This window comes from Amborella trichopoda, chromosome 8 (assembly GCF_054954075.1).
Source record: "Amborella trichopoda isolate Santa Cruz 75 chromosome 8, AtrichopodaSantaCruz75HAP2 v2.0, whole genome shotgun sequence".
In the NCBI taxonomy this organism is placed as follows: Eukaryota; Viridiplantae; Streptophyta; class Magnoliopsida; order Amborellales; family Amborellaceae; genus Amborella; species Amborella trichopoda.
In genome coordinates this window covers 44069473-44088232 of record NC_142343.1, presented here as the reverse complement: position 1 = coordinate 44088232, position 18760 = coordinate 44069473, and the positions used below count along the sequence as shown (strand labels likewise).

Genomic DNA, 18760 nt, shown 5'->3' with positions numbered 1-18760 from the left:
TTTCATGAATTTTTTTTTGTATATTTTTATTAAGTGCACACACATACACATACACACACACACACAAACACATATATATATATATATATATATATATATTCTAAACTTCACTACCGTTCAAATTACAAAGGTTCAAGATATAAAGAGTTGCGAAAGGTGGATTTATTAATTATGTAGTCTATTTTTTTAAAAAAAAGTTACTTTTGTGAGGGCAATTTTGTAATATTGCTGCAAGACAAATGGTACTTTTGTTATCTCCATAAGGGGTAAAATTGAAATTTTAACTAAAAGACAAGGGCACTCTACAAATAAAGTTTGAGGATATCAACTTCTAAAATGCTATTGTATTTTTATAAAAATTTCAAAATTGCCCTTGTTTAATGGTAAAGTTATTTATTGAAATAATTTTTTAATAAAAAATAATGATTGTTTTGATAAATATACCCATCACAACCCCTTCTAACTTGAACCTTTATATTTTGAGGGGTTGTTACCTCTAGACAAACTCATATCTAAGCCTTCCCAACGCCTATAAGCAAAAATGAACAGTAATTTCGCCTACCATCATCATCGTCCAAAGTTCATTGCAAGGTCATAGTTGTTTAGTGGTATTTTTATTTTTATTTTTTTTCTACAAATCCAAATAACTTGAAAAATTAAAACTTGTGTATATTTTAGTGAGGCGCACCGAATAGAAATATGAAAAAAAAAATTCATATTTATAAATAGACCAAAATACCCCCAAAAAATTATGGGGGTATTTTGGTCAATTTATATTTTTCAAATTATTTTTTTTATGTTTTTATGAGGTGCGTCTCATTAAGATATACACGCGCTTCAAATTTCAGATCATTCTGATTAGTAAAAAGAAATGAAAATTGAAATACTACCGGACAACTGTGACTGTGGAATGAAGTTTGGATAGTGATGAGGATAGGCGAAATCACTGTTCATTTTCGCCTATAGGCGTTTTGTAGTATTTTTCATATATATAAGAATAAACCTTCTGAACACTTAATAGCTATAATGAATAATAATATACGTGGAATCCCAGCCATTGAATCTTTATCATATGGTTCAAAATATATATCACTATGTAAATTGTAATATTGTTTCTAGAAATTGGATCATAATGAAAATTTAGATGTGTGACTATAAAATAGGGCATACAATTAAAAAACATTTCTCAAACTATAAAATGATTAAAATACCCTTGAAAAACGAGGGGGGTAATTTGATCAGTTTAAATTATTAAAAAAATAATTTATTTATATCTTTATACGATGCGCAATAGTGTTAGGTATAGACACCCAACATTTCATATTAATCAGATTTATATAAAAAACTTAAAATTAAAATAGTGATATGTATTTTGAATCACTCGATAAAGATCTAATGGTTGGGATTTCACCTATATTAATATTCATTATAGCTGTCAAGCGTTTGTTAGTTGTTTTCCTAACAAACATATATATATCTATATATAACAATGATTTCATGCAACATTTGTATCATAATATAATGCATATTATGCAACCACATTAAAAAACCATGTTAGAGATATTTGTTTGACACAATTTTTTAGATGTATGCTCTTTTCATTCTAAAGAATAATCACAACAAAGAAAATTTAGAAAAAAACACCCTAAAAAGTGTTTTTCTAGCCCAATTAATATAAGCCGTCCATTTTAGTGAGAATGTTAGATATAGGCCTCAGGATTTTTTTATTCCCAAAATTTTTATATAGTGTTATCATCATTAGATTAAAAATGCTAAAAAAGAAAAATGTGATTTTGAAAGTGTCAAGGCCCAGATCGAATCTAGTCCGATCTGACGGTCACGGTTGTGTGAGAGTATTTTAATTTTGTTTTTTTTTTCTACAAATCAAAATGATCTGAAATTTGGAGCGTGTGTACATCTTTGTGAGGCGCACCTAATAAAAATATATTAAAAAATAATTCACAATAAAATATTGGTCAAAATACCCCTGAAACTTCTTGAGGGTGTTTTGGTTAATTTATTTCATGTAAAATATATTTTTTATATACTTTTTATAGATTTTCCTATTTTTTTATGAACACACGTTTCAAATTTTAGATCATTTCAATTAGTTGAATAAAAATGAAAAATGAAACACTATCGAACATCTGTGATAGTCAGATCGGCCCAGATTCGATCAGGACCGTTCGACGTTTACTGTAGCGGTACACGAATCGGCGTACTGTAGCATCTTCCTATATATATATATGGAGTGGATTCTGTCAGCCTACAAGCTGACTGCTACAATGTCAGCCAATAGCCCCATATTCAATATGGGCTGATCTAATGGTCACAATCTCATTTCATTTTTGAATTTTCATTTTTTCTTTCTAAAGATCCAAATCACTCGAAATTTCAAGCGTTCATTCTTCTCATCAATGTGCACCAAATAAAAATATAAATAAAATAATTCACAAAATATAAATTGATTAAAATACCCTCAAAATATTTCGAGGGTATTTTTCTCAATTTATATTTTACGACTTATTTTTTTATATTTTTATTAGATTTTTTTGTTTTTGAAGAATAAACGCTTCAAATTTCAAATGATTTGGATTTGTAAAAATAAAATAAAAATTCAAACACAAATAAGATCGTGATCGTCAGATCGGTCCAGATTCAATATGGTCCATTAGTTGACATTGTAGCTATCAGCCCGTGAGCTAACATGATATTTTCCCATAAAAAATAAAGTAAAAAATATATATATAATGTCTTCCCAATACCTATAGACGAAAATGAACAGTGATTTTTCCTATGCTCATCACCATCTAAAGTTCATTGCATGGTCACGGTCGTCCGATAGTGTTCCAATTTTCATTTTTTTTTTCTATAAATCGAAATGATCTGATATATATATATATATATATATATATATATATATATATATATATCACCAGTGTTTTCTTACTTAGTTCAGTTTGCTTAGACTTAGCTGAGGAATGGCTAGGCGTGTTTTAGGTGAGTTATCGCCCAACTTGCATCCCCAAAAAAACAAAAAGTCCTAAAAAAATCTAAACTAGAAATGACCAATATATAGTTTAGAATTGATTTTTTTAGGTGATTTTGATAGTTTTTAGGATAATTTGAGATCTTTAATATTTTTTATTTTTGAACTATTAAAGTATTCAAAATATAAATAAAGTTTTTAATAGTCCTATATATATATATAGGATGATGCTACTGTGAGCCCAAGGACTAACAGTAAGATATGAGCCCAAGAGCCTAGATTGAATCTGGGCTGATCTGACGATCACGGATGCTTGATAGTGTTTGAATTTTAATTTCTTTTATACAATTCCAAATCACTTGAAATTTTATATGTGTGTTTATTAAAAATAGGTGAATATTCCAAAAATATCAAAAAAAAAATATTTTACATGAAAACAATTGACCAAAATACCATTGTAAAGTTTCGGGGGTATTTTGGTCAATTTTTTTTTTCGATTTATTTATTTTTATATATTTGGTAAGTGCTGCTTGATGAGAATAACACACGCCTAAAATTTCAAGTGATTTAGATTTATAAAAAATACAATAAAATTCAAGCACAAAATAAGGTCATGACCTTCAGATCAGCCCAGATTCAATCTGGATCGTTGGGCTCATATCTTCCTGTTAGCCCTTGGGTTAACATGATGATTTTCCATATATATATATATATATATATATAGTAATGATTTTATAAGACCCTCCCACACCTATGTGTGTAGGACCCCAAAGGATCACCATTAAAGTTGACACGGATCTCTAAAACAGTTAACACATGGGCGTGAGACTTGACTTTTCTATATATCCGTGCTAAATTTAATGGTGATCCTTTGGGGTCCTACACATATGGGTGGGGGAGGATCCTATAGGATCATTTCTCATATATATATATATATATATATATATATATATATATATATAACCTTCTTTAGCTTTCTAATTATTTTTCTAACTCTAAATATTTTTCCTAATTTTTACTATATATATAAATTCTTTACTCTTATTTTTTATTTTTTATTTTTACATCGTAAAAACGATGTCACAATTTTCATGAGAGAGAGTACCAAACTCTGATTTTATTATGAATGGGCTCAAGGTTAGATGGCTAAAGTGGCGGGCCCTTACAACATGATGTCCAGAGTTTCATTCTTATGGTAAGAAAATGACCCGTTCTTGATGAATTACTTCCCAAGAAAAAAAGAAAAGAAAAACCTCTTTTCTATTGCTCATGTGACAGATTTAAGCTTGATGCAGTTTTTCCATAGTATCTCTCCCCAAAACTAGGGGTGTGTGTCAAGGGGGAGATATAAATGGAGAAAGTTTCCGTAAGGTTGCAATTTTAAAATGTAGAATTGAAGATGAACCTCAAAAATCTATCTGTTGTTTTAATGTTGAAAAACCCTCTAATTAATCAGCTCGCTATTGAGATGTATGAATATAAAAAGAAAAAAAGATTTTGAGCCATAAAAATAGTGCTGCTTGCACCAAATTATCTCGACCGTCCATTTTAAAGATTTTCATATGTTTATAGATCTACTTGATTTTAACTATTTTTGTAGCTTAAAATTTTATAATTAGAGATAAAAATAGATTTTCAAATAATCCTAATAATTTCGTATACTAAAATTATATATTATGATAAAATTTAGAGGTGCGCCTTAGTTGGATTGTGTGAGATTGCAGCCTTATAGGAACCGCACCGAATATAAATATTACTTTACATTTGCTTCCTCTACAGGTTGGTGGCATTTCATTTTTACGACAAAATCAGTCCCTCTAAAGGGAAAGCTTATCAGACTCGAGCCTATTTCTCATGACACAAACGTCTTTTTCTCTCAAATTAATTAGATAAATTCATAGAAAAACCTCTCCTCTAAGCTAAGGGAGGAACATTGTAAATAGGACTTCTTGCCTTGGCTTTAAAGATAATTCGTTTCCAACTCCACTCTTTTATGTCACTCAACTAGGGGTGGCAATGGACCCAGGATCTGACCAGGGACTGAGTATGGGTTAAAAAATTGGACACCTCAGGCTGGGTCCCGTTAATTTTTCAAGGTCTGGGTCCGGCCTGACTGTTGCCATCTCTATACTCAACTCTCTCTCTCTCTCTCCTCTTCCTCACCGAAAAAGATTAAAAAAAAAGAAAAAAAAGAAACTCTACTCCTTATAAATATGCCCCCAAAGGCTGAGTTCCTCCACAATTTTTGGGCACCAACCATGAATTCCCAGTCAGGACTAGTCCGTACTCCCCCCTCATTTTCTCTCTCTAAAACTGTTTTGTTAACTATGTTTCTCCTCTCTCTCTCCAATAAAATGATCAGTGCAGATGAAGAGTGGGCAATGGTGCAAAGAAAAGGGAACCAATTCATGGTGAAAGATAGGGCATTCTATGTTAATGGGTTCAACACTTATTGGCTCATGGTGTTTGCGGTTGACCAGTCAACGAGAGGGAAAGTTAGTGACCTCTTTGAGCAAGCGTCTTCAGTTGGGCTCAGTGTTTGTAGGACTTGGGGCTTCAATGATGGAGGGTGGAGAGCCTTGCAAAAGTCGCCTGGTGTCTATGATGAGGAAGTTTTCAAGGCAATTTAATCTCTCTCCCTTTCTTTATTTTTATGTTTTTGAGTGATTTCCATACGAAATCTTTTTTTTTTTTTTCTAAAATGCAAAATGTTAGTGGGAATTACAAAAAAGATCGATCAACTATTTTTTTCTTTCAAAATTGCCTTTCGATCTAAAGATGGAATATTTGAACTGAATTTAATTTTATTTTTTCATTAGCAAGAGAGTGCCCCAAGCTTTAAGGTAATTTTTTTTAAAAAAAGCGCAAGTTAGCAAATCTTCTGTGTAATTTCCACAAGCATTTCATATTTTAGAAAAAAAAATTAAAGTTCATCTGTCAGTCACTTTTTATTTTATTTTATTGTATTAATCTGTGCTATTCTCCAAGGGATTGCATAATGCATGACTTTTTACTTTTTGATGCAAGTCTCAATCATTTTTATTCATCAAAATTGAAACAAGGTGAGGTGTGTCATAAAGTTATAGAAAGGGTGTTTTTAGGACTTTATTCATGGTTAGAAGTACACCCAATAGCCTTTTTGGAACTTTATTAATACCATATACTACATAATACTACTCCTATATAAAACAAAGAGAATTGTTCGGTGTGTCCAAGACCGATACTAGCGGATTTTAAAAATAAATTATTAAGTGGCCCTCATACACTACTCTTTGAATATATATATATATATATATATATATGTAAAAACACCACGCAACGTTTATACGTAAAAATGAACAGTGATTTCGTTTATGCTCATCATCATCCAAAGTTCATCGCATGATCATAATTGTTTGGTAGAATTTTATTTTTTATTTTTTCTATAAATCGAAATAATTTGAAATTTGGAGTGTAGATTCATAAAAAATAAAAGAATCTAATAAAAATATAAAAAAATAATTTATAAAATATAAATTGATCAAAGTACCCCTGAAAATTTACGGGGGGTATTTTTATCAATTTATATTTTTCAAATTATTATTTTTATATTTTTATTAGATGCACATTACTAAGATGTACACGCATTCTAAATTTTAGATCATTTCGATTTGTAAAAAAAAATAAAAATTGAAATACTACCAAACAACTGTGACCATACGATGAACTTTGGACGGTGATGAGCATATGTGAATTCACTATTCATTTTCACCTATAGGCGTAGGGAAGACTTTTTCATATATATATATATATATATATATATATATATATATATATATATATATATATATATATATATATATATATAATGAGATTAGCCAATTAGCTCCTATGAACATATGATCCCAACGGCCTAGATTGAATCTAGGCTGATCTGACAGTCACGACTTCATTTCGTATTTAAATTTTTTTTTTTATAATCTAAATAACTTGAAATTTTAGGTGTGTTTTCTTCAAAAATAAGATAATATTATAAAATACCAAAAACAAAATTGTAATCAATAAAATAACAAAAATACTCCTAAAAAGTTTCAGGGGTATTTTGATCAATTTATTTTTTGTGAACTATTTTTTAAATATTTTTATTAGGTGCGCCTTGATGAGAATAATGAATGCCTAACATTTCAAATTATCTAGATTTGTAAAAAAAATTAAAATTAAAACACGAAATGAGGTCGTGACCGTCAGATCGACCCATATTCAATTTAAGCCGTTGGGCTCATATGTTCATATGAGTAAGTGGGTTACTCTATATATGGTTAAAACCGGTGTTCACAAACTCACCCAACTGAACTCGAAATCGGCCGGTTAGATCGGAACTAAGAAATTTTTTTTTAAAAATACATAAAATCTCAAAAAACAAGGGATTTGTTTGTAATGTGTTTTTTAATATTTTTATTGCGGAAAAGATTGAAAAGTGTTTTGGCCATGAATATTTATGTTTACATTTTTCCATATTTTTGTAAAATTTCAAAAATAGCCTTGGGTACAAATGGATTTTTTAAGATGCATTTTTTTTTTTTTACTAATTTTCAATTTCATTTGGATGTGCTTTTGTTCAATCATACTTTAAATGTACTTTCATATTTTTTTTTAGATTTGTTAACCTACCGACTAAATCGAAACAAGGAAAGAAAGTTTAAAAAATATATAAAATCTCAAAAAACAAGGGATTTGTTTGTAATGAGTTTTTTAATGTTTTTATTTTGGCAAAGATTGAAAAGTGTTTTGGTCATGAATATTTATTGGAAAAATTTAAAAATATCCCTCGGTATAAATCGATTGTTTAAGATCCATGGTTTCACTAATTTTCAACTTCATTTGAATGTGCTTTGTTCAATCATGCTTTAAATATACTTTCATTTTTTTTTTTTTAGATTTGTTAACTGGCTGGTTAGATTGGAACTAGGAATGAAATTTAAAATATATATATAAAATCTCAAAAAACAAGGGATTTGTTTGTAATGCTTTTTTTAATGTTTTTATTATGGCAAAGATTGAAAAGTGTTTTGGCCACGAATATTTATTGGAAAATTGTTTCATGAGGATTGGACCTTATTTCTACATATATGGTCTAGAAAGTGTAAAGCATTCATTTTAAAGATAGATGCAAGTAGGTGTTTCATCTAAAAATAATGGAAACTAACAGTCCAAATATTTTCTTATTAGAATTATATTTCTAGTTTTTTATTTTTTTTATTTATTTATATTCATGATCTCGATTTTAGAGATTACATGTCCTTAAAAATTAAGTCTTAAAATCCATCTCAAAAATATATTTATTAAGAAGCCCACATTTCTACATAGGTGGGCTTGGCCATGTAGCAACCGGCCCATATTTATTTTTATATTTTTTCCATCTTTTTTGGAAAATTTTAAAAATACCCTTGGGTACAAGTCAATTTTTTAAGATCCATTTTTTCACTAATTTTCAACTTCATTTGGATGTGTTTTGTTTAATCATGCTTTAAATGTACTTTCATATTTGTTTAAGATTTGTTAACCAGTTAGTTAGATCAAAACTATTAAAGAAATTTTTAAAAAATATACTAAAAAAAAACAAGGGATTTGTTTGTAATGTGTTTTTGGATATTTTTATTCAGGCAAAGTTTGAGAAGTATTTTGGTCATGAATATTTATTTGTATATTTTTCCCATCTTTTTTGAAAATTTTCAAAAATATCCCTAGGTACCATTGATTTTTTAAGATCCTCTTTTCACTAATTTTTAATTTCATTTTAATGTACTTTGTTTAATTATAATTTAAATATACTTTCATATATATTTTTAGATTTGTTAATTGGCCAGTTAAATCAGAACTTGGAAAGAAATTTTAAAAAATATATAAAATTCAGAAAAACAAGGGATTTGTTTGTAATGTGTTTTGGCCATGAATATTTATTTTTGCAATTTTCCCATATTTTTAAAAAACTTTAAAAAATACCCATGGGTACAAATCGATTTTTTAAGATCCAATTTTCACTAATTTTTAACTTCATTTGGATGTACTTTGTTTAATCATGCTCTAAATATAATTTTATATATATATATTTTAGATTTGTTAACCGGCCAACTAGATCGGAACTAGGAAAGAAATTTAATATATATATAAAATCTAAAAAAACAAGGGATTTGTTTGTAATGAGTTTTCGAATGTTTTTATTCGGGCAAAGATTGAAAAGTGTTTCGGCCATGAATACATTTTTCCCATATTTTTTGAAAATTTTCAAAAATATCCCTAGCTACAAATCAATTTTTTAAGATCCATTTTTTTACTAATTTTCAAATTCATTTGGATGTGCTTTGTTTAATCATACTTTAAATATATTTCCATATTTTTTTAGATTTATTTTGCATTTTTCTAAGACATTTTTTGACTGGCAGGGATTTAAAACTCAACTAGTTTAACTCAAAACCGGCAGGGGATTTAAAACTCAACCAATTTAACTCGAAACCGGCCTGGTAGATCAAAACTAAGAAATAAATTTTAAGAAATATCTAAAATCTCAAAAAATATGGGATTAGTTTGTAATACGTTTTTTAATGTTTTTATTTTGGCAAAGATTGAAAAATGTTTTGGTCATGAATATTTATTTTTATATTTTTCCCATCTTGTTTGAAAATTTTAAAAAATACTCCTCTGTACAAATTCGATTTTTAAAGATTTATTTTTTTCACTAATTTTCAACTTCATTTGGATATGTTTTGTTTAATCATAATTTAAATATACTTTTTTTTCTTTAAATTTTTTTAATATATTTTTGTCCGGCCAGAATTTGCTTGGCTAGGCCAGTTGAACCAGCCGATTTACCGGTTACTCAAAACTAGCCCTTAGTCAATTTTCGAGGCCGGTTCAGTTTTTTTAGCGAAGTACACCAAACTGCTTTGTATCATATGTGACAGGAAAGATGATTGTGACTTTTTTGCACCAAAGTTAAGTGGTCTTATTGTATATTTTTCATCTTTAATAGAAAGTATGGTACAGTTGCATGATCATAGAGAGCCATGGTCGATAGAGTCATTTGAGGATAATGATGGATTGTGATGGAGAGAGAGTTGGCCACAAAAGAACATGATCTAAAACATAGATTTTCATATTGGGAATTTCCCTGAACCCCAAAATGGGTTTAATGGGGTATGGAAACCTGGGTTGTAAGTGAAAGAAGCAAACCTTCCAGACCAAACCTTTTAAAATTTTAAAGCCAGATAAAAGAAAACTCGAGATCCAAACATGCCTTAACTTACATTTGACAATAGAGGACTATTCAATATTTTTGGACCACATCAATCTCCAATTTAACTTTTATTGTGTTTAGTAACTTTAGGACTTCGGCTGCTATCTTTTCTGAGATATAGTTCAAAGGTTTATAATTGGGAAAAATTAATTTTTTTAAATCTGAAGATTAGTGATCCGAATCATCGATGAGGATGGAAATCAGTTGGGATTGAATTGGTTCCAGGATGATATGATATGGATTGTGACCCAACCCCCCTGAATATATTATATATATATTCTAAGCTTATTGAGTTGTGTTGGGTTCCTTCTAAATCCAAACCCTTATATACCTTATTCGTTTTTTTTTAAGTTTATTTAATGTTTTTTTAAGTCCCTTATAAATTCCTATTTTTATTTTTATTTTATTTTATTATTAATATATTTTGGATCAATTCGGATTTTAAAACACTTGGAAAAAGTATGCATATTATTCGTACAAAAAGGTCACATCTATTTTTTATTGTCGGATATGATATCGGGCTTTTCGAAGTGCATCAATAATTTACTCAAAGCCTAAGCATTTTTGTTTTCCAAATTTTGTAACTCATCCCTAGTTGTCCGATTTCACGTTAGAAATAATCATAACCTTCTTTTACAAAATGTATACAGTCTTACGATATACAATCTCATATGAAAATACAATCCTATATGTTAGCTAGCAAGTCTCATCGTATTCATAAATATTGAAAGCTATTTATAGATGTTCAATTTCTCATGCAAATTGAATTCCTTATGCATTTTAGCGAATATTTCTAAGCCCTTTGGATTTTGGTTTTCAGGGTCTAGATTTTGTTTTGAGTGAAGCAAAGAAACACAAAATTCGGCTCATTTTATCCCTCTCGAACAATTGGGATGCATATGGTGGGAAAGCTCAGTATGTGAAATGGGGAAAAGCCGGTGGCCTTAATATCACTTCTGATGATGATTTCTTCTCCGATCCAACACTCAGAAATTATTTCAAAGCCCATGTTCAGGTACGCTCTTACCTGTTCTTCTTTTACCAGTATTCCCCCGCCTATTTGCTAAGACACTCTCCGCCATTAATGGAATGTGTTTCATCATCTCTCTCCATCTAATGGATTGTGTCTCACCATCTCTCTCTCCTCCCGGTCCAGATATGGGTTTAAAACTTGGACCTGACCGGTTGGGTCCTTGTCCCAAATTATATTTTTGGGTTCAGGTCCCATAATATATTTTCCCGAATCTGGGTCTGGGACCTAGCCCATTGCCACCTTAAACCCCAAAGGATTGTGAATCTTGTACTCCCTCTAATAAATCTCTCTCTCTCTTTTTTTTTTTTCTTGGGGTAATTAATCTCCCTCTCCACGAAAAGATTGTGAATCCCACCATCTCTCTAATAAATGTCCCTATCTCCTTTCTCTCTCTCTCTCTAAAGGATTGTTAGTCCTACCCCTCTCTAATAAATTTCAAACCAGACCGAACATTCAAGGTCTGATTGGATTGAGGAATATGAAATTTGACTTTGATCAGGGAAAGATTTTGCCGAACTTTTTTTATTTATAGGTTTAAGGCTATGTTTTAATTTTTTTTTTTAAAAATAAATTTTCTCGTTAAAAAAGGAAGATATCAATCCAAATTGACTCTGAGCCGACCAGACAGTCACAACAACATTTTGTATTGGAATTTTAAGTTTTTTTTTTTTTAGAAATTCAAATCATATGAAATTTGGAACATCCACTCTTCTCGTCAAGACGCACCTAATAAAAATATTAGAAAAATAATTCGTAAATAAAAAATTAACCAAAATACCCCTAAAACTTTTAGGGGTATTTTGATCTATTTAGTTTTCGTAAATTATTTTTTTGATATACCTATTTTTCAAGAATAAATGCTCCAAATTTCAAGTGATTTGAATTTGCAGAAAAGATTAAATTCAAATACAAATTACAATCGTGACCAATAGATCGCGCCAGATTCAATGGACGAATGGACGTTTATTGCCTCAGGCTCTCCCTATTTTTTTTTTGCACATTCTCTTTTATGTTTTCAACTTTTGGTCAGTTCCAGAATTTTCATCTCATTATATTTTACCTCATCATCTTTGTTGCTCAATGTAGAAAGTTCTCACAAGAGTGAATACAATCACAAATGTTACATACAAGGATGATCCCACCATTTTTGCTTGGGAGTTGATGAACGAGCCTAGGTGTTTATCAGACCCTTCTGGAGACAAATTACAGGTTTGTTGTGTTCTGAACTTTTAATTTGAGAGTTCAAATTGAAATTTCAATCTATTGAACTTTGCAATCAAGTTTTTGTGGAGTAACACATAAATTGGGAGAATGAGATGGGGTTCATTATTTTGCGCGGGTCAATGAGGGTAGAGGCGAAAATCAGGTCAGGTTAGGTCCAGGATAAACAAACCCAGACCATAGTTATTAGGATCAGACCAGGTCTGGTCTAACCAAATTGGTTTGATTCGCATTGCACCAAATTTCAATAAAAGAAAAGTAGAGTAATTGTTTTTGAAATAAAATGTATTAGAAAATAGTTTCTCAACTTTTTTTAATAGAGAACCAAAATCAGATAGTTTGACCAATAAAAACCGGATGAATACTTATTTTTATTGAGTCAAATTTTCGCTTTAGACCGCACCAGCCAAGGTACCGATCTACAGTCCAAGCGGTTGGACCAGGTGGTCCAGTCTAGTCTTGATAACTAAAAAACCGATTCATTCATTACAATATTATATGGTATATGTTATACAGGTGTGGATACAAGAGATGGCAATGTATGTGAAGTCCATCGACCCGCTGCACATGTTAGAGATAGGTTCCGAAGGATTTTATGGGCCTTCATCTCCGGGTAGGCTGCAATTCAATCCCAACACCTTCTCCCAACAAGTTGGCACTGATTTCATAAGGAATCATCGGGCTCTTGGCATCGATTTCGCGTCTGTCCACATATATGCAGATACTTGGTGAGTTTCTCTCTCTGTATGTGTGTGCATGAAATGCAAGTTTGCATGTTCATCAACGAAGATCCTAATGTCATGAATACAAAATAGAAATAAAAATCATAATGACAGGGTCTCACAATCGATCACCGACGACCACATAACCTTCGTGAAATCGTGGACAAATGCTCACATAGAGGATGCCGAGAACGCCCTTGGCATGCCCGTACTCTTCGCTGAGTTTGGGGTCTCATCTCGAGACTCCGGCTTCAATACCAGCTTTAGAGACAATCTCGTCGCGACGGTTTACAAGCCGGTGCTTGAGTCCTCCAAAAGAGGGGGTGGAGGAGGTGGAGCCCTAATATGGCAACTCTTTCCTGAGGGGACTGAGTATATGGATGATGGTTATGCTGTTGTTCTCTCTAAGGCTCCTTCTACTGCTACTATCATGTCCACACAGTCTAAAAGGCTTGACATGTTCAGCTCCAGTTGCTCATGGAGGTGGGGTTGTAAGAAAAGGAAGGATGATGAAGATTTGCTAGACCATGATGAATTGTGAGAGAATTGGTCCATATGATTTCATGCGTTTGATAGGGTTTTACTTTGTATAGTTTATTTGATTGGTGTCTATGTAAATGTATGAAAATAGTGAAATGATATTATGGTGTGTGGTTGTGGTCTCTCTCTCTCTCATATCACAGTTTATTTCATGATTTTATCTCTTTGTCCATATAATTATTTGATGGGTATCTTTGTGTAAATTCATAAAAATGGAGAAATAATATTGTGGAGTGTGGTTGGGTTCTGTCTCACAATATGGTTTATTTAATGAATTTAGCTTTCTTTTTAAGAATTGTACACCATTTGCCTTTTTGGTATAAGGAGGTCATAATTACTTACAACCATCCGATGTGAAATTTGATAGCGTGGGTGTGTTACAAAGTTCGAGAAAATTCATTTTAAACTTTGAGCTTGGTCAATGAAACAAATGCAACCACCTAATTTCACATCCAATGGTTAAAAATAATTGTGACTACTTTGTACCAAAAGTAGATGGTCTCATTATATACTTTCCGTTCTTTTTATAGTTTATCTTATGGGTATCTGTGTAAATTTATGAAAATGGAGAAATCAATTGTGCATGTGGTTGTGGGCTCTCTCACTTTCAATATAGGTGAAAAGACAAGGAAGAACATATATTAATGCAATTTATATTTAGTACATAAAGGTCACAATTAATATTGACCATTGGATGTGGAAGTGGGTAGATATATTTGTTCTACGTACTAGGCTCAAAGTTTAAAAGAAATTTTTTCAAGGTTTGTGACATGCCCAAGATGTTAAATTTCACATGTAGTGATGTAAGTGATTGTGGCATCTTTTTACTAAAGGTAAATGGTCTTCTAGTATACATTTCCAATAGACATTTTTAGAAAATATTTGTCTCTTTTCTTCTTTACTTCTATGTGGTATTTAGAAAGATAAAAGATAAAATATCAGATATGACCATTTACGTTTGACAGAAGGAGGCCACATTTAGTCCTAACCATAAAATGTAAAATCAAATGGCTAAGGATATTGCCATTGATTATGCATAGTGCTTAATAAATTTTTTCTCAAACTCTGTGTATTGTTCTTAGTATTCAAATTTCAAATCTAATAGCTAAAGATGATTGTAACATTCTTGTACCAAAAATAGATGGTCTCAAAGTATAAATGCCCAAAAAAAAATATGTTATTTTATTTTATTTTCATCATATGGCTCTTGCCAATAACCTTGCCAACCAAGAACAATGTGATTGTTCAAGGGTTATCTTTCGAGGAAAATTTATTGTTTTAGTTCTTGGGATACATTTATATTCTAAGTGATTACAAAATATTACTAAATATGAAGATGCTCAACTTATCTTGCATATATAGTCGCGCAAGACAGTAACTAACGGGTGTGGTTTGCATGATGCGAACAAATATTTATAGTAGTAAGGTTGCATGTTCTATATTATCTATTTTAATTGGACGGTATAGATATGACATATCTTTGATGTGACATGCTTTTTAAGATAATATAAGATAATATCAAACATAACACTTTTTAAAATAATGTCAAATCTACACTGTCCAAATAAAATGAATGATACAGATAGTTTCTTCATCTTTTTCCATAACTAATTAAGATTGATTAGTTAGTTATTTACAATTGCAACAACATATTAAGTTCAATGCTCCAAACGACCCTAAAAAGAGCAATTCATTATAACATAGTTTAGAGATTGACTAAAAAACATTCACCACTCCCTTTTTGTAGTTTTTTGTTTCTTTCTTTTTCAATAGAATGGTTCATTCAGCAGTTTTTGTCCTTTTTTTTTTTCACTGCACCTTGCTACCTTTTTGTCCTCCTTTGAAAGAGCCCATCAAGGTGCACATAATTAAGGGCCAACATATCAACATATTAATGGAAGGGCAATTCCAAATTTGGTTTCTCCATTATAACCAAAATGGTTTTCAATAAAACTAGTGTGAAATGGTGTCATTTTTAATACCAACACGAAGGTATTTTGAAAAAAATAAAAATGTTAAAAAGGACATCATCATTATAGTTTTTTTTTAACTATTTGAGGTCGGCTACACGAATCCTGATCCGTCATTCTGCTCTATTAAAAGTCATACCATCAGTGAGGTTATAAGTCTCTATCTTTTTTCCCACTACTTCCAACCATATCCTTTTGGGCCTACCTCTTAACCTTTTTTATTCTTTTACTTAAAACGAAGTCACACTTCCTAACATGTGTTGTACTAGGTTTGCGCTGCACATGGTTATCCCATCTAAATCTACTTTCTCTTAATTTATCACCTATTGGGGCCAGACCTAAGTTCTTCCGAATTTATCACTTGGAATTCTATCCCTTATTGTCTTGTCATTCATCCATCTCAACATTTCCAACTCAACTAAAAAAATGTAAAAAAGGACATTAGTGAAAAATCTAAAATACGAGGAATATTTTTTAAATATTGCTAATTATAAGATATAGTATCCAAATTTTCTCTAAACAATATCCTTAAATTTTTTTATAAAATTTTAGTATAAAAATTTTTATAAAATTTTAGTATAAAAATTTTTATAAAAAAATTGTAATCACTGTTACTAATTATTTTGCCAAAAAAAATTCTAACCTTAGACCCAAAATTAACCCTAATCATGTATCTCTAACTCAATTAAAAAGCTCGAGAAAGCTAATGAAAAAAAAATCTAAGTTTTTAATTTTAAAGGGCCTAATCCCTTCTAATTAGTAATGTTTAAACATGTCCTTCATTTTTTATATTTGAAAAAAGTTTATATAGAGCCGAGGCTCTAAACAATCAAATGAGAGCCCACCTCAAAAATTTTACTAGAAGAGATTGTTTTGATGCCCAAATATCCTCAAATTGATCATCTTGACATTAAGTTTTCATAGATATGCTCGATCTGCACTATTTTTTAAGCTTTAATTTTTTATAATTAAATGTAAAAGTACATTTTAAGACCATGACGAAGATTTCTAGCATTGAAAACATATTTCTCGACACTATTTGAAGGTGCGCTTTGCTTTGATTGTTTAGAGCCTCGGCTCCATACAAACTACACACCTTTTATATTTGGAAAAAATGTATATAGAGTCGAAGCTCTAAACAATCAAATTTGAGCCTACCGCAAAATTTTTACTAGAAGAGGTTGTTTGGATGCCCAAATATCTTCAAATTGATCATCTCGACATCACAATGCATGGACATGAGAAAAAAAATAGATTTCAATTTTTGGAAATAGTATATTTTGTAACACATTTTTGGACCGTCAATTTTTAAGATTTTCAAGTTTTCATAGATCTGTCGATCTATACTATTTTTACAGCTTTAAATTTTATAAATAAATATGGAAATATATTTTTAGGGTATCACATAGATTTCTAATATTGAAACCCCATTTCTCGACACCATTTGAAGGTAGGCTCTAATTTGATTGTTTGGAGCCTAGGCCCTATACAAACTGCACATTTTGTGTTTAGGTCTCTTTTTTGGTCTTTTTCCGGAATACGCATTGGTCAGTACTCCAAGTTCCATATTAGGATAGTTTTTTTTTTTTTTTTCTTTAATCAATAATATATTGTTATAGAACTTCAAGTCCCTAACTGACTTTTCATAAGTGAACATGTTTAGAACTAAACTAACTCACACACAAAAACAGAAGTCAATCGGTTCGAAGTTCAAGTTTCAAATTGGCTCAATTGTCTCTCGTTTTAGAGGAACTTGAATTCTGAAACAATCATTTCAAAAAAAAAAAGGAAAAAATAAAAATGATAGGTGAACTAGCGGTAGCTTGTTTTGTCTTGCGAGTGAAGATTGGATTGGAACTTGGAAGTTCCAGGTCAGTTTACAAGAAGTCAGTTTAGAACTTGAAGTTTCAAATTAGAGGCTATTTAAATAAATAAAACACATAAAAAATACGGTAGAAGTGAGGGTAAAACGTGCATATAAAAGGGGGAAAAGTTTATATAAGGTTGCAACCTTAAAATGTAGAATCACATATGCACCTAAAAAATCTATCGAAAACGTTGTTTTAATGTTGCCCTCTAATCAATCATCTCGACATTGAGATCTATGAATATGAAAAAAAAAGTTTTTGAATCTTGGAAATAGTGCATCTTGCAACACATTATCTAGACCGTCCATTTCAAGATTTTCATGTATTTATAGATCTTCTTGGTTTTAACCATTTTTGGAATTTAAAATTTTCTAATTAGGTATGAAAATAGATTTTAAGATAATACTACAAATTTTTTACAAGAAAATTACATGTTATGATAAAATTTTATGGTGCGCCTTAATTGGATTGTTTAAGGTTGCAACCTTATAGAAGTCGCACCCTATAAAAAGACTTTTCTAAATACACTAATTATAAAACCAATAATTGTTTCATGCGGGTTGGACCATATTTCTACAATATGTGGTCCAGAGGTACAAATCATGCATCTAAAAGATAGATGCAAATAGGTGGTCCATCAAAAAATAATTGTAACTAATGGCCCAAATTTTTTTAATATAATTATTATTTCTACTTTTCAATTATTATTTTTCCATATTCATGATCTCCATGTTAAACATTATATATTTTCTAAAAATTAATATCAATTTATATTCAAAAAATATATTTATTGCCATACCCACATTTCTACATGTGTGGGCTTAGCCGCATGCTAACCGCATCCTTATAAAACATATTAGTATGAGGACAAGTATACTCTACTCTGCAAGTGTATAGTTTATATTTACTCCCCCGTTAGAATACCTACTTGGAAAGTTTTTTTCAATTTGAAATTTTGGGAACCGCCTAAAAATCAGTCTCAAAAGAAAAAAATCTGAAGTATGAGTTTTCCAACTCTTAGATTGAACCCTCTAAAAATTGAAAAGCTTTTATCCAATCTTGAGACATTATCCAATCTTGAGACATTATTATTTTTTCAAGTGTGTATAGGTTTCAATCATGAAATTTAATTTTTATTGGTATT

General features: G+C 30.5%; 1 protein-coding gene across 1 annotated transcript; it reads left to right on the top strand.

Annotated features, from left to right (window-relative positions):
* The first annotated feature begins 5225 nt into the window (after window positions 1-5225).
* On the top strand, window positions 5226-13900 carry MAN6 (Glycosyl hydrolase superfamily protein). The gene is made up of 5 exons (XM_011624380.3): window positions 5226-5610; window positions 11083-11277; window positions 12382-12504; window positions 13033-13244; window positions 13353-13900. Exons 1-5 carry the CDS (start codon window positions 5248-5250, stop codon window positions 13777-13779), a joined length of 1320 nt encoding a protein of 439 aa, XP_011622682.1. The 5' UTR covers window positions 5226-5247; the 3' UTR covers window positions 13780-13900.
* Window positions 13901-18760: the final 4860 nt, after the last annotated feature.